Source organism: Tuber melanosporum, assembly GCF_000151645.1.
Source record: "Tuber melanosporum whole genome shotgun sequence assembly, scaffold_165, strain Mel28".
In the NCBI taxonomy this organism is placed as follows: domain Eukaryota; kingdom Fungi; phylum Ascomycota; class Pezizomycetes; order Pezizales; family Tuberaceae; genus Tuber; species Tuber melanosporum.
Genome location: NW_003298825.1, coordinates 20,003 through 38,283, shown reverse-complemented (window position 1 = coordinate 38,283; position 18,281 = coordinate 20,003). Strand labels below are relative to the sequence as shown.

Sequence of the window (18,281 nt, the reverse complement as noted above, 5' to 3'; positions counted from 1 at the left end):
TGCTCTCCCCAATGGTACCGACCTTCTGGGACATTTCTAGGATTAATCTTTGCCTGCGCCGGGTACCGTATGTCAGGCATCAATACCTGGACGCCGCTGGCTGTGAGCATAGTGCTTAAGTGCTAAAATAAGTGATTGACCTCCCTGACAACATCATGCGTAGGAGGCGAGCCTGGAAGAAGGCAGTATGGAAAAAGGTTGGGAAACAGTTGGATGACCTACAAGAGTTGGAAGATGGGAAGCTGTGGGAAGGAGTAAGATGAGTGGTGGACGCACTCCCACGGGCCTTGGTTGGTAGAAGGCTGTGCGGATAGTGGATGCCAGAATTGGACAGGATGAGGTTGGATGTGGCCCGGCTTTGTCAATACGCTAAACACAGGGCAGAGCAGAGGGAGGACTACAAACTGACCCGATGTATCTACCAGGTATGCCTGTTAAGGGCTAGATTCACCCACATCAGGGAGAAAATAGCTGGGAGCCAAGACCCAGACATTTTTAGGTTGGCACAGAAGTTGGAAGCTAAGCGAACCCTTCCCTCCAGGGCCTAGCCAGATGGGTCGTATGCTACTATGCACGTAGATGTTAGTGACCTGATTGCGCAACTGTTGTCCCCTGTCGACTCCACCCCTTGGAAGGGCTCTGAGATCGACATGGATAGTGCTCAAGAGATGGAAATTGCCCTTACCAGGTCCCCTACGAATACGGGCCCAGGTGAGGATGACATTGACTATCCCTTGCTACATTTTTGGAAGCGAAGAGATGCAGCAAAGTTGAGACGCCTGGTTGACTATGGGCTACGGCACGATATTTCAGACTGGCACAAGGCTGAGGTGGTACTCATACCTTAGCTAGACAAACCAAGAGATGATATCGTGAAGTCGTGGAGAATGATACATCTCCTACCGATACCGGCAAAGGTCGTAGAATGCTTGGTCCTGTTAATGCTGACTGCCTATCTGGATTTAGGAGAAACACAATTCGGGTCTCATCGAAAGAGGGGAGTTCATAATGCTATGGCAGTAGTCTTTGAATTCTTATGGCATAATGAGGGGTACAAACGTCTGATCTGGTCCATGGACATGGAAGGGGGGTTTGATAACATTGATGTGGATCATCTGTTAGACTTTCTGGTGGCCAGTGGGTGCCCCGTATACCTTCGCCAAAGGATCCGGCGGTGGGCTTCCAGTAGGACAGTCCAGTTTCGCTTCAACGGATCCATCTCATGACCTTACCATATCAGTAAAGGAGTGCCTCAGGGATCGCCCCTTTCCCTGTTCCTTTTCGGTGGGTACGTGGGAGATACATTCAGGCCAGGCATGTGATACTCCCCTAGTGTGCATCAACTGGTGGTCTTGTACGTTGACGATGGGGTTATTATGGTGGCAGCAGAGTCGAGTAAGGCTGCCCACTACCAAGCGGGAGAGATATTTGCAGACTGAGACCGCATAGCCAGAGCCAGGGGACTGGGATTCAGTGCCCTCAAGACCCAGTAGATGGGGTTTGGGGATAAGTCACGGTTTTGCCCTCAGAGGACTTGCAGGTTCTGGGGTATAGGTTGAATATATTTCTTAACTTTTCTTCTCATGTAAAGTATTGGCTAGAAAGGAGGTTGGATGTTAGGAGAAGGATTTCGGCATTGGAGAGGAGATTTGGAAGTGTTGGTGGCTTGGGAGCGTGGGAGACTTACCGTTTAGTGCAGGCAGCATACCTTCCAACCATCTACTATGGACTTAGGTTTTTAACCGACCACATGTTGAATGTGAAGCAAATTCAGGTACACATTAAAGACTGCCTCCAGTGAGTGTTTCGAATACCAATGAGGTTGGCAAACAACATACTGCTAGCCGAGTTCGGGGTGCCGCCAGTCGCTATTCAGGGAAGGTACCTGCAACGGAGGTATTATAGCCGATTTATTAATTACCGATACTGTGTCTAGCATCCCTAGTTTGGGGAATTATGGCTACAATGGAAGGAGGAAGGCATAGTGGCACATCAGCAGACTTCAGATAAGGAACTCACCTGCCACCCGATGGTCTCGATTGGGAAAGGCAAGGTGATGATAGCTGCACGCCACCGGATATTGTACATGGACCTCTGTATATCATCGGATGGAGTTGTATACATGGACAGATCCAAGTGCTCTAAGGGGACTGGTATAGCTTGGGCGGTGTTTGAGAGGTGGGCCTTGACCCGTGTTGATGGGTGCTTGGTACCACCATCTTGGCGTATTGTGGAATGCGAGTTGTTTGCTGTTGTATGTGCCCTGCGGCATGCACAGGGTATAGCCAAGAGATGCCCGGTCCACCTGTTCTTAGACTGCGTGCCGGCCCACATCATGGTTGACAACATGTTTTCAGATGGTGACTCGGCTGAGTTGTAGGAGGTAATGGTACTCCTGTTGAATGGATTCTCACACGTCAGTATCAGTTGGGTCCCCAGTCACCTGGGGATTGAGGGCAAAAAGATGGTCGACCTAAAAGCCAAAGCCTGTGTTGGACGCCCCTTGCACCCACAGCTTTGAGAAGGAGTGAACTTCGCGATTGGTCATACAGCACTGGCTCGAGAGATCTGCAAGGAGGAATCGGGGACTTGGCCTGCTAGAACATGGCACGAGTATTATGGCTGGGAACCGAAAGCACCCCAACACCTCCAAGGCCTGACCCGAATGGATTTTTATATTTTGTTAAGGATCCATAGTGGGACGGGCATGGTCGGCTATGACAACTGTGGTAGGAAGGAAGACCGGCGTCACTGCATTGAGTGCACCCATTATGCTAGAGGGCGCCCTGTTAATGAACACTTGTATAAGGATTCGGCGGTCCCAAGGTAGAAGAGCTGATGGACGGGTCATCAGTGGTTGGGCCTCAGAATCCCTCGTCACCTCGGGGTCATGGATGGGGAGTTGGTTGTGGCAGGTAACCTCTTTGATGGCACATTGATGGTGGAAAGGGATGGGAGGACGGTGGTGATAGAGGACCCTATGACCTGCACTCAGTGCGGGAAGAGACACAACGGTGGTAGCTGTGTCTTGCCAGGTGAGGTGATGTTGTCGAAGAAGTGGTTCTTTCTACCTGACTAGCGGCGGTACGAGTGTCCCTGTTGTGGTACCACCATTTCTGCTGTGGCCACTAAGAAATATGCCACCTCCGCAGAACACTTCGAGAAATGACCAGGGTGTTTACGGATATGTCACAATCAATTTTGGCATTTTCAGCACTAGCAGTATGATGAGCTGAACCTGGCGATGTGAATATCGGTGATCTTGAGGTGGGCTAAGTCGAACGGATTGCTGAAGGAACCCTGCTGTCTCTTTTGTGGTTTGGTGTTGGCGGAAGGTTACTTGAATCTTAGGTTACATTACAAGAGGACGGAGGGGTGTTGGGATGGACTGTATGTTTCTATTGTTGAGTATGTGGGTCAAATTGTGTTAGGGATGGATAGGGGTGAGGGGATGAGACCATGGCTAGGTGGCGAGGTGAGAAGACTCGTTAATCCGGGACAGTGCTAGTCGCTGCGAGTGCCTGTGAGCCCATATAGGTCGTGATTTTTGGATTTATATTTGGGGGGAGCAGTTGCGAGGTGGAGTGGTCTGCGGTAGTTTGCGTTTTAGATAGTTTGTTTTATAGGGTGTGGGGGAGACAAGTCGTATGCCAGTATTGGCGGTACTAGTATAAATAATATTAGATTGAATTCTAAGTACTTTTCCTACTTATTACTATAATGAATCTAAAACACCTTTATACTCTTTATCCTTATCATGACCTTTATTATTGTTACCCCAAGAGTACCCTTCATAAATGAGAGTTCGAGAAAGCGTACGATACCCTTTTTCAATAGAAGATTGAGGTCTTGTACTATCGGTACTATAGGCATCAGCCAAGAGCTATGGTAAGAGTAAGAAGAAGAGAAGGATTGTTTCAGGTCACCAAGAACTAACCATCCAAAGAGGGATTATTACAAATGCTTTCCTACCGTGACTATGGAAACACAGAAGGTTTTTCATCCTGCCCCCATCAAATCCTAAAGGAATTAATATTTAATGTTTAAACTTTCATTGTCTAAATTTAATTATTAATTTATTTAATATGAACCCAAAAATGCATTTGAAGCGAAGCCTAAGTGGTGGGAGCTCATCTTCAAAGTACCATGATCCAATACTTAAGCAACACTCTTAGTTAAGTAACTCCACTCAGAATTGGAATCTCTGATCTCAAACACCCCCCTCTGGCCCCCTGACTGGGCTTGCATGTCGTGATGTATATCTATCTCAGTAGTGTCCTGTAATCATAATAGTACAAAATTGTAAGTCAGAGAGTAGCAGCTGATATGTTACTACTCTCTGTTTGACAGGATTCTTTTCACAGGATATATAAAAGGCACTATTGGCTAGGTCTGGATAGTGGAATGGAGTCGATCTGTCAACTACTCTGAGAATTACTAGTCTTCAAAAATGGGCCATCAATAATATTGGTCAAAAGTAGCAGGACATTTATATACAAGTTGATGTTAAATGTTAGAGGAGCTTCATCAAGAACTCACATATTCCCATCTACACTGTGATAATTTGCAGTGTCTACAACACTCAGAGGTTACTACAAAAGGAGTCAATGGACTCCGTAGAGTATTACTACTAGGTTAAGGGATTCCTCATTGTTGCAGAAATTATCCCCAATACTAGACAACAACAAAAACCCAGTTTTCTTGAGTAGCCAGGAGTTACAAACCGAGGGAATATCTGCCAAGCTGGTAGAATGGCTTCCTGTGATTTAGTGGAAAGTCAACTGAAGAATATCTGTCTGTTGGATCAGGAGATATGGAGGATAACAGATAGTGATCTAAGAAGGTTACATCTAATACCACTCCTGCAGACATGACCCATGGATATAACTGATCCTTTTATCAATACGGTAGACAATTAGGGTCAACACAGTTTAACTTGAGAACTAAGCCATAAGTTTAATAACTCCAAAGATTGAATTATTAGCATTAAAAGCAGTACATTTCCCAAATTGATAAAATATTAATTACCATAGAAGATGTGATGGATTCCACAGTCTCCTACTATTCGAATTTTAGGAGAATACCTAACATTGCGAGTTATAATTAAAGTGGTACATAATTTGAATGTGAGATAGAAATAGTCCACAAACACTCAGATGTGTAATATAAATATCGAAGTGCCTCCTAAGACTTTAGATATCTTCAAGCAATGGAAAAGAGACCTTAGCAGCATAATATTGTTCATACAATTCTATTCTACTTCACTCTTAGTTGTTATAAATAAAACAAGCAACTCTTTTAGCCTTTCTTTACAAAATCTCTAGTTATGAAATGAATCTCAATTGGCCCAGAGGAGTCTAAGTCTATACAGACTGTCTCTACCTAATAGATACAATAGATAATAGATTTTTAGGAAAGATTCACAGCACATTTCGGTGTCACACTGCAGCCATAATGTGTCAAACTCTCTGGTATTGGTAGACTGGGAACTTCATTGATAATGTATTTTTCATACATTTAGTTATCAAGATGGAGATAGAAAATATTCCCTAGAGTTTAATGATATTCAGGCTGGCGGAAAAACAGTACTACTGGAACCTCAATTGGCAATGTAAGGTAATATGCATGTCTCTTTTCGGACTAAAAGCATACGGTGAATAGGGAGAGGATTAACAATGATACAATGGTATAGGGTCAGAGTACACATAGTGTCAGAACTGATAGATAATCATATAATCCCATTGCCTTGTACCCACAGTTTTGAATTCTTCTGGAGCATGTTGGATCACTAGCCTACTGTGCCAACTGTGTATATACTATGCAAACAGGATATAGTCAGAGAGGACCTGAACCAGTAGAAATGTAAAGGCCACCAGTGCGCTCAAGTAACAAAGATCCTTCCAGTGCTGCTGAAGAATATCTGCAGCATTTAGATGAAATTGGGTCCATGAACTAAAAGAAAATGAAAGTGATTGTTACATAATTTAGTATCTCTATTAAAATATTAATAAATTATATTAAAACTATCCTGGAGAAAGTAAGCTTCTAGGAGAGAGATGTAGGATAGGATCTTGTTGAGGTCACAGAATTGGAGATATTAGGATAAGAAAGAATAGAGCTAGAGAATTGCAGATGGAGTCAGATAAAACATGAAATTATGAAAGAATTTTGAAATACATCTAGCAGATTAGGTTAAATATAAAAAGTAGGATTGGAAATCACAGCCCACTTAGCAAATGAGCAGAAGTTGTCTGAGACTGGTAGCCAGTAAAAGAATATAAAAGGCCGTAGTGGATGAAATGTAGAGATGATAGGCAACCGAGTATATATATTGGTCCAATACAGAAATACAAGGTAGTATTAGAATATGGAAACAACATGAGAAGGAATGAGAGCAAAATCAGATGGTAGTAGGATAACTATTAAACGAAAGAAAAAAATACAGAACAGAATGTGAACAAAGTACAAATGAAACTAATTATCATAGAGAAGGTAAGAAATGGTGAGAGTATATCAGGTGAACTCCAAAAAATGTAGATTAGTGGGAGGCATGTGTTGAAAATGGGAATTAAGTGTTTGTAGATGCTGAGAGTAATTGGGCAAGACTGAAAGTTGATAAACAAGGTGAATGGTTAATAGGAATTGTCCCTGGATACCATCTGATACATCCGAGCCTACAAGGGAAGTGTCTACAAGCATAATGTCCAGCTGTGTCAATTCAGATTAGGATAAGTTTTACTTTGCATCTTTATTATATTATTTTTATTATGCTTTCTAGTGAGTTCTTGGTATTTTGAAATGAAAAGAATGAAACTGTAACTTCCTAAACAATCTCCATCTACAATAAAAATTCCATCCTAGGTCTTCTTAAGACATACTAATATTGACTTCCTACTAATATTAATATAGGTGGACTTGTAAATATAGTATTTCTTAGTAAAATAAATAATGAATACAAAAAAGTAATATGTTCTTATAATATATCATCAATCTGTTTTTACCTACACCACAACATGGTAAGAAATGTACATACAAAGTACTAAGATTTATAAACTATGACTTCTTTTAACTTGTCATAAATAATTACATATAGAATATATAATCAAAATAAGAACAGAATTATTATATTCAATATACTATATTATACATGAAAATGTAATTCTTATGTCATAAAACACTAGTAGGGTCTTCTTAAATCTTTGAAATTCTGGTTTCATACTCTATCATATTATATAATAACCCATCTCTTAATTGTTACAAATAAAATTATAAGACAAATTCATACTTTTATAAGAAGGCTATTGTGTATTTTGTTTTTTTAAAATTATATCTCTACTTGAAATACATACTTTTCTTAATATCTAACCTTATATCTTTAAACTCTTACTCTAATTGACTTTTATAATCAATACCCAAATACCTGTATAACTTATGCTGCTTTTAACTCTACTTTCTATCCTGTTATCATACACCTTAGCTGTTATACTCTCCTTTACCTGAACAGTTATATTATCCTCTTCCATCAAATTTTTTTTATTCAGTATTATCTTATCAGTCTTCCTTATACTTAAAGTCCATTATCCATTCAGTTTCTTATTCTCTGTTCACACTCTCCTTTTCTATTCTGACTTCAGTTTTACTCATCTTTTTTTCTTAATCTCTGCCTGCGGTGATGTCTAACCTACACTTTTACCTTCCTGTTTGTAACTGAGACATCCCATCTAGTATTAGGTATTCTTATTTGTCAACATACCTTATTTCTAAATCCTGGTGGTTATTTTGAAAATAAATAAAATAGTTATTATATTTATATTTATATTCTACATGCTAGTAACCTGTACTGTACTCTATCTCTATCATTTTAGTTTATATTCTTGAGTTACAAACATGTTTGCCGCATCATTCTAGACGCATTATCTGAAGCATGTAATTTTGACTTGATTCATGGCCTACTGTACGATTTATGTAAAATCCATAAGTTCTATTTCAATTCCGAACACATTTTCTTTCTATCCACTTTGTACGCTCGGATATGCAGCCTAGTGCTATGGCCCGAGTGGTGGACACCATAAAGTAACCTCGTACAGCTTCCTAATTAATCTTCATGAAAAATCCACTTTCTAACTTGCAAAACCCTGATAGTATTCTAGGAATACCGTGGAGTTCCGTTGTAAGTGGTCTTGCCGACGATCCTTTTGATCCTTCGTTATATTTCTTCCTTTTTTCGAATTTATGACGATTCAGGACCCAGCGTCAGACGAACCAGAAACCAAAGTGAATAACGGTCTAACTATATAGTAGCGACCTGGTAACTACGTCTCCTCACCGTAACCTGACCAGACGTCAGGATGCAATTGCAATTGTCTTTCTTTCCAAAAAGAACTAGGAACCAGGGGTAGATGACAAAGGAACAGGTGTCTGGGGTATAAACAGAGGCCATGGCGGCAAAAAGGGGTGTTTCCGAAATTACATGACAATATGGGCAGAAAACACGCGGACACGTGGCAATTTGAACAAAAACATCAAATGATGACAAACGCCTTTGATGCACTATGAGATGCAAACGTAAGACGCGAGTTTTCCATCTCGTTGGCGCTTGTTTCGTGTGAGATGAGATTGGGGGGGAACATAGGCCGCAAGTACAAGATAGAATAGAGCAAGAAAAGAGCTAAAGGGAAAGAAACAACTTATTACACTGACGAGATGCCAAATATTGCCAAGAAATATTCTAGACCGACGCAGCAACTGAGATGATGCGTGGTCGTGGGTTCAAGAGACCTTGTCAACGCAAGCCGATAACACTCTAGTGGATGGTTACCAATTGGGACTGGGGATGTTTGAAAGGCGGGTGGGTACGCGACCGGATCTAAGGGGGATGACTTGGACATACCATTTCTAACGTCCAAACGCGGCGAATCCAAACCTTTAGCCTACCATCCACGCCCTCCACGTTTTCTAAGTCCATTCCTTCCCACCAACATCGTCTCTATTCCCACATCGTGTTAGCCATAGATGAAGAGAAATATTTTTTTGGTAGCCAGGAGTGCACATACGGCAGGTTTTCTCCAGAATAGAAGCAGCTTCTGGGCCATGCCGACAGCGCTGCTGTCCTTCCCCTCGCCTGTCGCCGATCTCATGTCGGTCCTAAGCCTGGCGAGGGCAAGACTGCAAATGACAGCTTTATTCGGCTCGCCAGCTCGGTGCCCCCACCTATCATCCGTGTTGAATCCACTACAGAGAAATTGGGTAAGTTAGAATTTGGCGTGTAGACGATGGGAAGACGGTGAAAGGATTCTCACCCTGCAGTCAACATCTCGATAAGATGCTGCTCAGTCGTCCCGGCATCGTCGGTTCTCCTGAGGCCCGAAAAAATACCGTCCTGTTTTAAAAGAAGTTTACCCGCGTTGCGCTTGACAGAGGCCATATCAGGATGAGAAATATCTCGACGGGGTGGGATGACATAGAAGTCAAGATCCTCCCGGAGGACGATGATACCAGCCCGGTCTTGAAGAACGTTGGTGGGAATAGAAGGGGAAGCGCCATTCTCCATATCGGCATCATCATGACCGCTGTTGGAAGCAGTAATCGTAGAAGACACTTGGCGAAAGAAATCCAACATGTACTGGAGACAAACAGGGTCGAACTGGAATCAAATCAGACATAGAGCGACCAGCAGCACGCATCGAGGAAGGCTTACATCGACCGAATGCACGCCCTCGTCGGGGAAGGAAGTCACCTGGCCATCGGGGAAGAGGCCATTGGGGAAAAGAGACAGTAACACAAACTCTGGGAGAGTGAGGAGCTCATCGCGGGAAAGAACAAATTTGGTGCCTCTAGTCAACAGCAAAGTTAATGAGCAGCGACAATAAATCCCCTGGAGAACAGGGGGCGCGAAAGTAGAAAATTTTTAGATACCGAAGATCAAGAGTGAGATTCTCTTCACTTGGTGAATCTAGAGGAGGTAAGCTAAGAAGAACCAAATGTGAGCTAGGGATGACACGTGATCCTACCACCAAGGGTTGTCAGGGGAGGCCCCCCTTGCTGAACCTGCGTAATAATAGAAGCGGATCCTGTGGTGGCCGCCATACAGAAAGTGAACGAGCGGATTGGGGAAGCAGATTCGGTATAGGGTGGTGGGGGAGGCTCAGGATCTTGGTTGCTATAAGAAGGTGATGCTTGGGAGATCTCTGGATGCTTATCTGTCACCTCCTCCTGACCGTCACTCCAGGTGCTTTTGTGATGGCTGACAGCAGAAGCGTAAAGTAACGGATCTCGCGCGAGTGACGACGATGGAGAGGTGGAAGCCTGGCCAGGCGCTTGGGTTGGCGGAGGATTGTGAGACGACAAACCAGCAGAGGATGATGGGGACGTGACGGGGAACAATTTCGTTTGCGTTAATCCGGTCAGGGGGCCAGACTCATGGAAACCAGAATTAAATTTCGAGGCGGGATTAGGCAAACGAATAATCCAGGAAAGGTGTTGAAGGTGGAGCTTGGTTATACGAGTGTTGTTCTGGGCCGCACGAAAAAAACGAGGTGCGTGGGTACAGTTGTGGTCAGGTTGAGAAGGAAATTTACCCCTAAACCGGAATTAACTCGCCGCGAGTTGGGTTGCAGATTAAAGCGGTTGCACCCTCAGGGAGATCCTGACATAATAATCCGCCAAGACATCCAGAGATCCGAGATATGATATCCCATAACCTGTCGAGACATTCCGGTCCATTTTAAAATTTGGAACACTAGCCTATTAAGGAATAGTCTTGGGCACATTGTCAACCTCACCTCATCCAAGAAGAATACTGACGGCAGAGACTTCAAGTCAGCCGAAATGCCACCCAAGCGAAAAGTTCTCGGCGATTTACCAATCAATAATATTCACTCAGCAAATGGTCCCACCCAGCCAGAAGGCGTGTCTCCTTTGAAGCGGCAGCAACGGCAGCCGAAAAAAACGGACCTGAGATCCATTCAACTTCAGAATGGAAGCCAGTAGTCGAGCAACCAATAGCTTCCGGATCAACGACTCTTTCACAACCCAAAAAGACACCGGTCAAGCAGCGAGCCCTAGCCAAGTCTCTCCCAGCACCTCTCCAATTTCATCCATAAGATCCCCCATACCAACAGCACTCCTCGCAGGTATGAAGAACAATTGCCCTTCTGTAATAACATAGGTGGAGCAAACAAGCCTGGTCTGATCATATAGCAAAACCACAACTTACTTGATGGGGAGCTTAGAAAAAGGATACACTAGAAAGCATCTTTAGTGCTGCTCTCAGGCCATCTTACGTATGGACTACTGCTGTATGACCAGTCTAGGTGAGTTCATTATACCTTTTGTTAGTTAAAATTGAGGATAGAGAAAGAAGTCTAAAGTAAAAAGTAGGCCTAATTGCCAGAAGAGTGGCCACATAAGCTATACTGGTTGTTTTAGCTCTTCTTTACGGATGAGCTTCTTGTGGAATTGGCTGTTGATACAAACAGGTGTGCCGAGATGAAGAGAAAAGACCAGGAGAGGGGAAAAAGAACCAGTAGATCTGGGTCAGTAGGCAGATCTAACTTCGAAAAAACAAAAGAAGTAACAATACCATCGATGAACTGCAGCTTCTACTGCTAAGCTGAAAATATGGTCCCGGCTGATAATTAAAAAGGGCCATCACTATTAACCCAGTTGTGTACTCTGTTGGTCAAATGAAGAAAGAAATTCTTGGGAGAAGAACATCTATCTGGCCCATTTTCCACCAACAGTATCTTTTCACTCCATGCCATCATTTCGTCCCAGGAAACAGTATTTCTCATACTCAATTCCAGCAAATCATGTGCTTTTGTCTTATTTCGGATGAATGTATTCAGCTTGAGAAAAAAGAATGATATTGGAAGGTTAGTCCATTAGCAGATAGGTTCAGAGAAAGCTACCAGCAATACTTTCTCCCTGGGACAAAGGTGGCTATCGATGAAATGATGGTCAGATTCTGTGGACATAGTCACTATACCCTGAAGGTGAAGAATAAGCCAAGTAAACAGAGGTATAAGATCTTTCCATTCTGTTCTCAAAGTTATATATATAGAATTCTTTTATACTTAGTCTCTGAGGATATTGCAGAATTAGTCAAACAGCCTAACTTGATCCCGACAGCCTCTAGTATTTATTAGTTGGTAAAGCTTCTACTAGAGAGTATGCGGTGGAATTTAGTATTAAATAATTACTTTACTAATATACCACTATTAGAAGAGCTACTAAAGATTGTGATTGGAGCTGTAGGTACTACACAGGTTAATGGACAATGCTATCCTTCTTGCTTGAAAATAGAAAAGTCAGAAGCAACGAAGGTCCTCCCATAGAGCTATTTAAGTAATACTGTTGTAGACAATACATGGTGCCTAGTGTAGCAGGATAACAATTCTGTGTTATTCATGATTAGGGATCATGATATTATGAGTAGAGTGGACTAAGTACATCATTGTTCAAAAATGACCAGTACAAATACCCTTATTGTTAGAAGAATATTTGGTGATCAACCTCAAAAAGACCCTCCCGATTCCTATCTTCATTAGTAACTACAATTATTACATGGGTGGCATTGACATCTTAGATGAACTGCATAGCTATTACTGTACCCAGGGACCGGCTTCTTTCAACTGGTACCTATATATTTATTAGCTTTTAGATACATCTATTATCAATGCCTATGGTCTACTAAAAATCCTCATTCCCCACCATAAAGGCAAAAGTCAGTACTGCCTTTTTTGTGAGAGATTGGTTGATAAACTGATTAAGGTTCACTTAACAGAGTGTTTGGAAATGATAGCGGAATCAGCATTGCCTATACTATTCACTAGATCTACCACCTCTAGCCTCTACTCTAGCTATATATTTTCTTGTTTTTACCACTGTCCTATCACTTCTCCTTCTCACTGTTGCCTGGCAGCTTCCCATCTCTTGTCCACCCACTCTGGCCCACCTCTGGAACCCTCAGCCTACCCCGTGCCTCAGCTATCTGTAGACTACAACTACTGTGCTAGGAACTCTGAGTGTACCCTCTCTCTTTCAGCTTGTTCAAATCCTCTTCAGCTGGTTTCCTTCTCTCCTCCAACAATACACTCTTATGAGTAACAGCCTACTTGCACTTACTGTACTTTATGTAGATGGAAATAACTCATAGGTGGTGGCCTCACTGGCAATGTTCTGTCAGTAAATAAAGGCTACAGAGTGTCACGAACGTGGCTTAGCAAGGAAAGGGTTTTCATGTGACACATGGTTATGAGTCACAGGTATGTTATTGTTTCACGCATATAACCTATTCGGATTGTATGATTAGTTATGTGTGGGATTTGTGATGCTTTCGCACATGGCTCAAGTATGAGTCATGGGACATGCGCCTGAAGAGTATGCCTTATGAGTGTGCCTTACGGGTAAGCCTTGCGCATATGATTTATGTTTCACACATGACCTCATTATGATGTCATGGGTTTCGTGCATATGACTCAGTCGAGTCATATGACTTGTTTATTGCGTTATGATTGGTTTATGAGTTTCGCACATAGTCTCGCTAGGAGATCATGGGTTTTGAACATGTGATCACTTTGGTCACATGACTAGTTTGTTGTGATTTAGTTTCGCACATGTGACCACTTTAGGTCACATGACTAAAGGCGGGAAGAACACTATATAAGGAGGCCGATGCGGCCGAGGAAGATAGGTTCTTCACGCTTTGTTCTAAGTACTTTTCATACATATTACTTTAACGAATAAAACACCTTTACGATCTTTATCCTTATTGCAACGTTATCATTACGCCAAGAAGTGCTCAGTACGAAGACGAGTTAGAGAAAGCTTACGATAGGGGTTTCCGATAGAAGACAAAGGTCTTGTACTATCGGTAACATAGGCAGAGGCCTAGAGCTATCGTAAGACAAAGAAAGAAAGGGAGAAGATAAGTATCGTTCCCCATCGCCTAGAAATAACTATCTGAAAGGGGATTGTTACACAGAGAGTGCTATATTATGAATGTTTTATTATATTTCACTGTATATAGTCACTACAATTAGATATCAGGTAACTTATAGCTTTACCTAAATAGACTAGTATTTTAAATTTTAAATAGAACTAGAATTTCTCCAGAGGTTGTGAGATAGTGGATCAACAGAGAAGTGTAAACATCATTTTAAAGTAGTTTCAAATGAGTATAACCAATTCAATACTGATTTAGAATATTTTAAAAAACTACAGAAATATAGAAGACATGTAGTGCAATAAAAGTAATGTTCTCAAAGTTGGAATTTTGGTATAATATTAGTAGTCTTGGTATTAGAATATAACCATGCTCCGTCACTCCTATTTTCCTCCTACATAGTTTGGCAACACCATATCAACTATCGTGGGCCCCCCTCACTCCCCTCTGCCCCCTCGATGGTTCCTGCCTAGGGGCATGGTTAACTCTTCCATCCACTCCTGCTTTGGCCTCGCTTGTCTCTTGTCTGCTTGATGGGAGAGTTATCTGGGCTCGCCCAGTAGTCCTGTCTTGCTAATAGGGGCACACTTCGCTTTAGCATGGTCGGCTTCCTCTCTACATTTCCGGATGGCGCTGGCAGTGGTGGACGTCCTTCTCCACACTTGCACGATCCCCCTTGGGGAACGCCTCTGCTAGTAACTTCGGGGTCTGTCTCGCGGTGAGATTTGGCTATACCCTCCTAGTTGCTCGGTTCAAGTCTGGTTGCCTTCCTCACCTTGCCCTTCCACCTTCCTACTGCTTGTGGGATCCCTTCCACTAAGTGATGCTATCTCTCGGAGAACAAGGGACTACATGAGAGATGCCATAATACGGTGGTGGGCTTTGATTGGTTGGGTCAGCACTGGAGCTTTTGGCCCTTCCTCCTCTTTTCTCTTCGGTCGCGTTGGCTGGTACCCTACTACTGTCGGCTGGTACCCTACTACCTCTCCCTCTTTTGCTGCTTCAGGCAGCCCCTTCGGCCCTCCCGGACTGACGGCTTGGGGCTCTCCTTCTGCCAATACCTCCTGCTTACAGTGGGCGCTCTTTCCTTTCGGTTTCTCCTGCTTGCGACTGTGGGCTATATGTCCAAGATATACGTTCATATCACCTATATGGTGTACCTATTCGTTTTTCGACTTCACGGGTGAGGCCTGGTCATTGGTTTGTCCCAAGCAAGGAGCACAGGTTGGGTTGGTATTTGGTTGTTGTAGGCGAGGAATTGGTTTCGACCTTTGGTTTGGGGTTTCTCTGGTTTGTGTTTTCTTCTGTTCGGTGGGGGGTGTACTGTTGGGATGGGGGTTTTTCCTTGCTTTGAAGGATGGGTTTCTGGGCTTTCTGTCTTTACCGTTTGTAGATAGCCATGTGGGAGACTTGCGGGGGAGTTTTTTAAACCGAGGACTGGTTGGGTATCGGTGGCTCTTTGAGAGACTCCTCCACGCTCAAGTCGTGGAACCTTAGAGTTAGGCACCTGACTGCTGGTGTTATCCTTTCTGGGGTCACAGTTTTTCTTCTGGCTGCTTGAGAACAAGGCGGGGTGGAGGTGTGGGTCTACATGGCGAAGGCTGATATGACTCCTGACCTTACTTTCGTTAAAACGGATAAATAAATAAGATTATAAAAATAAAAATAAAAAAGTATTAGAATATAACCTGAACCAGGTGACTAAGCATAAAAAATAATAAAATATCCAATCATTAAGTACTATGATATGTGAGATATGCATAAAAGAGACAGCTATGATATCAGTAATAAAGATTAACAATTACGAAATAACGAGAATCAAGAAGCATGTTCAACTATATTGTGCTGCTAGCAGACTTGGTGGTCGGCCCAGAGGGAGAGTGAATAAAGGTTTTGAAAAAGTAGAAGAGAGGAGTTATTTGGTTGACTTTATTCTAAAATTTCATTGCAAACTTAATTTTATTGAGTACCATTAGAGTATGGCAAAAGAGTATTCATAGAGAAGATGTGGTATGATATTTAGATCATGCAGAAAATAGTTCCAGAATGTTCGAACTCTGTTAAACCAACTCTCATTTGAAAGTTTTAGGCACAAACAAAGCAAATGTTGGGAGCCTATAGGCAGGGTTATACATATGTTATAGTGCTAGTGGACTTTAAGGAAAAGATTACAATAACCTATTAGAGTTACTGCAGATTGTCAAATTCTCAAACCGTTGTATAAAATTAATTTACTATTTTTTCTATCATAGAGTATAGATACACTTTATTATTCACACTAGATGATAATTGATTACTAACAGTCTTGGCACTGTGGTAGTACAGTCACCAATGCATTGTACTGTACTACATGGTTCATGTTTTTCAATTACAGAACCCATAATTGAATGAAAATAGTAAATTCAGTGTAACTTAAGAGTGAAAATTTAGATATACCATAGGTGGTGGTGCTATGAAACAACACCTAGCTATGGATCAGAACCTTTGGGCTGAAATTTTGAAGAGAATATTTATTTTTATCTATAGTAAATATTAATAAGTAGCATTCTGTAAGTGTAATAATATTTAAAATATATAGAGTTTTGACCTTATAATTAATTTTTCTAAACATTATATTCTTTTAGGTAATTTAACAAACAATTATCTATTTTTAATTTTAATTATATTTCATTAGTCTTTCTAAAATTACTTGAATGTCTATAGGGGCTCTTGAATTAAGCAGCCAGAAATCTGTAATATATAAGTCAAGCAATTCTATTTAACATGATTACTTTATTGATTACTCTATTTAAAACTGTACAATAGTTACATTCTTTAATATTTCTACAACTAGTTATTCAATTAACTTTTAAAATGTCTTTAATTATTTGTAGGAGATTTAAAGTTTTTTGTATCTATTTCTATATATTAGTGAATTTAAGTAAAAAGGATAACAATTACCAACAACCTCAAAACAGGATGAATAGTCTAGAGGATAGAGTATATAGTAGAATATCTTCTAGCTTTTTGAAATATATTTGATTTTAAAATTTGTGCAATAGTAGATCTGCAATTAGTAGTTTCATAATTATAGTACAATATTTCTTTTCTCATAGAAGGATAGACTATGTCAAAATCAACCTTTATCCATGTTTGGAAATATTTTTGAGAACATAATACAATTACTGATTATTGCAAAGTAAAGTAATATATCAACATATAGCTGCGAAAACCTATTCTCTTGTCTCAAGCATCCTCTGCCCCTGATGTTCGGAATGCTTAAAATACTTATTATAAATCAGGACATGGTATTTGATTGACATTATATCCTGACTTATATCATTTAGTATTACATATCTAAACTTGGTCCTAAGACAGACCCCAGACTTTCTCCATATCCTGATAGTATGTAGTTGACTACAATTTCATCATAACTACATCTAGTATACTCTGTGAATGCTATCATAATATCAAACCTTCTGCTATTATCTCTGAATGATGCTGAATACTCATTTTTATATTCCTAGATATTTGATCTAGGTTCTGTCTATCTTGACATCAGATTTGCACTCTTGATATATGCTAGACATATTCTTTATGATTTCTGCTTTGTTCAACTCTTTTTGACCATATAGATCTAGAGGTTTTCCCTCTCATACTGTCTTCATACTAAGTATTAATATTATCTGAACATTCTTGTTTCTCTCTAGATACAGCAATGTAAGATTCTGTCAATTTCCTAATGCCATCTGACTGCTATAAATAATTTACAACATTGTCTCCATATTGTATCTAGCACGGTAAATTCTTCTCAACTTTCTACTAATAATGTTTACTACTTTCTGATCACACGGATGTTCTAGTGGTTTTTATTAACTTTCTCTGACATCCTTATTTTGTGACCATCAACCTCCTAAGAACCTGCTATTGTGGCATATCCATCGCTAGACAATTAAATTTAGTCAAATTTTGCTATTTTATATATACTTTACATTTACATTAGCCTTACTAATGCTTACAGCTGTACTCATTCTCCATTCTTCAGAAATCTCCAAGCTAAGAAGGAGGTATTCTAATTGCTTAGGATACAATAGTCCTATACTTTATATCTCAGTTCTTCAACAGGTAATGACATTACCTCTTTTTCAGATATTGTCATAGTTCTTAGACTTTTTATCAATACTATCAGTTAAGATAATGCCTTTTAGTATATTGTCTTGGTCTTCTTTATTTTATAAGTAAGATGCTTTTCTCAAGTCTATAGGCAAAGATTTTATCTTATATCCTGTACTTCTTATGTATCTGATGCTCTGGAAGAGTTAGACATAATCTCTTAATCTGTATAGACAGGTCCAAA

The 18,281-nt window shown here is 41.0% G+C and overlaps 1 protein-coding gene; it reads right to left on the bottom strand.

The window, feature by feature from the left end:
- Window positions 1–8,522: 8,522 nt before the first annotated feature.
- GSTUM_00003240001 (uncharacterized protein) lies at window positions 8,523–10,541 on the bottom strand. XM_002836879.2 has 7 exons: window positions 10,011–10,541; window positions 9,916–9,952; window positions 9,698–9,833; window positions 9,300–9,643; window positions 9,054–9,231; window positions 8,891–8,986; window positions 8,523–8,803 (listed from the first exon to the last, which is right to left on the bottom strand). The coding sequence occupies exons 1-7, from the start codon at window positions 10,084–10,086 to the stop codon at window positions 8,783–8,785; spliced, it is 888 nt and encodes a 295-aa protein (XP_002836925.1). The 5' UTR covers window positions 10,087–10,541; the 3' UTR covers window positions 8,523–8,782.
- Window positions 10,542–18,281: the final 7,740 nt, after the last annotated feature.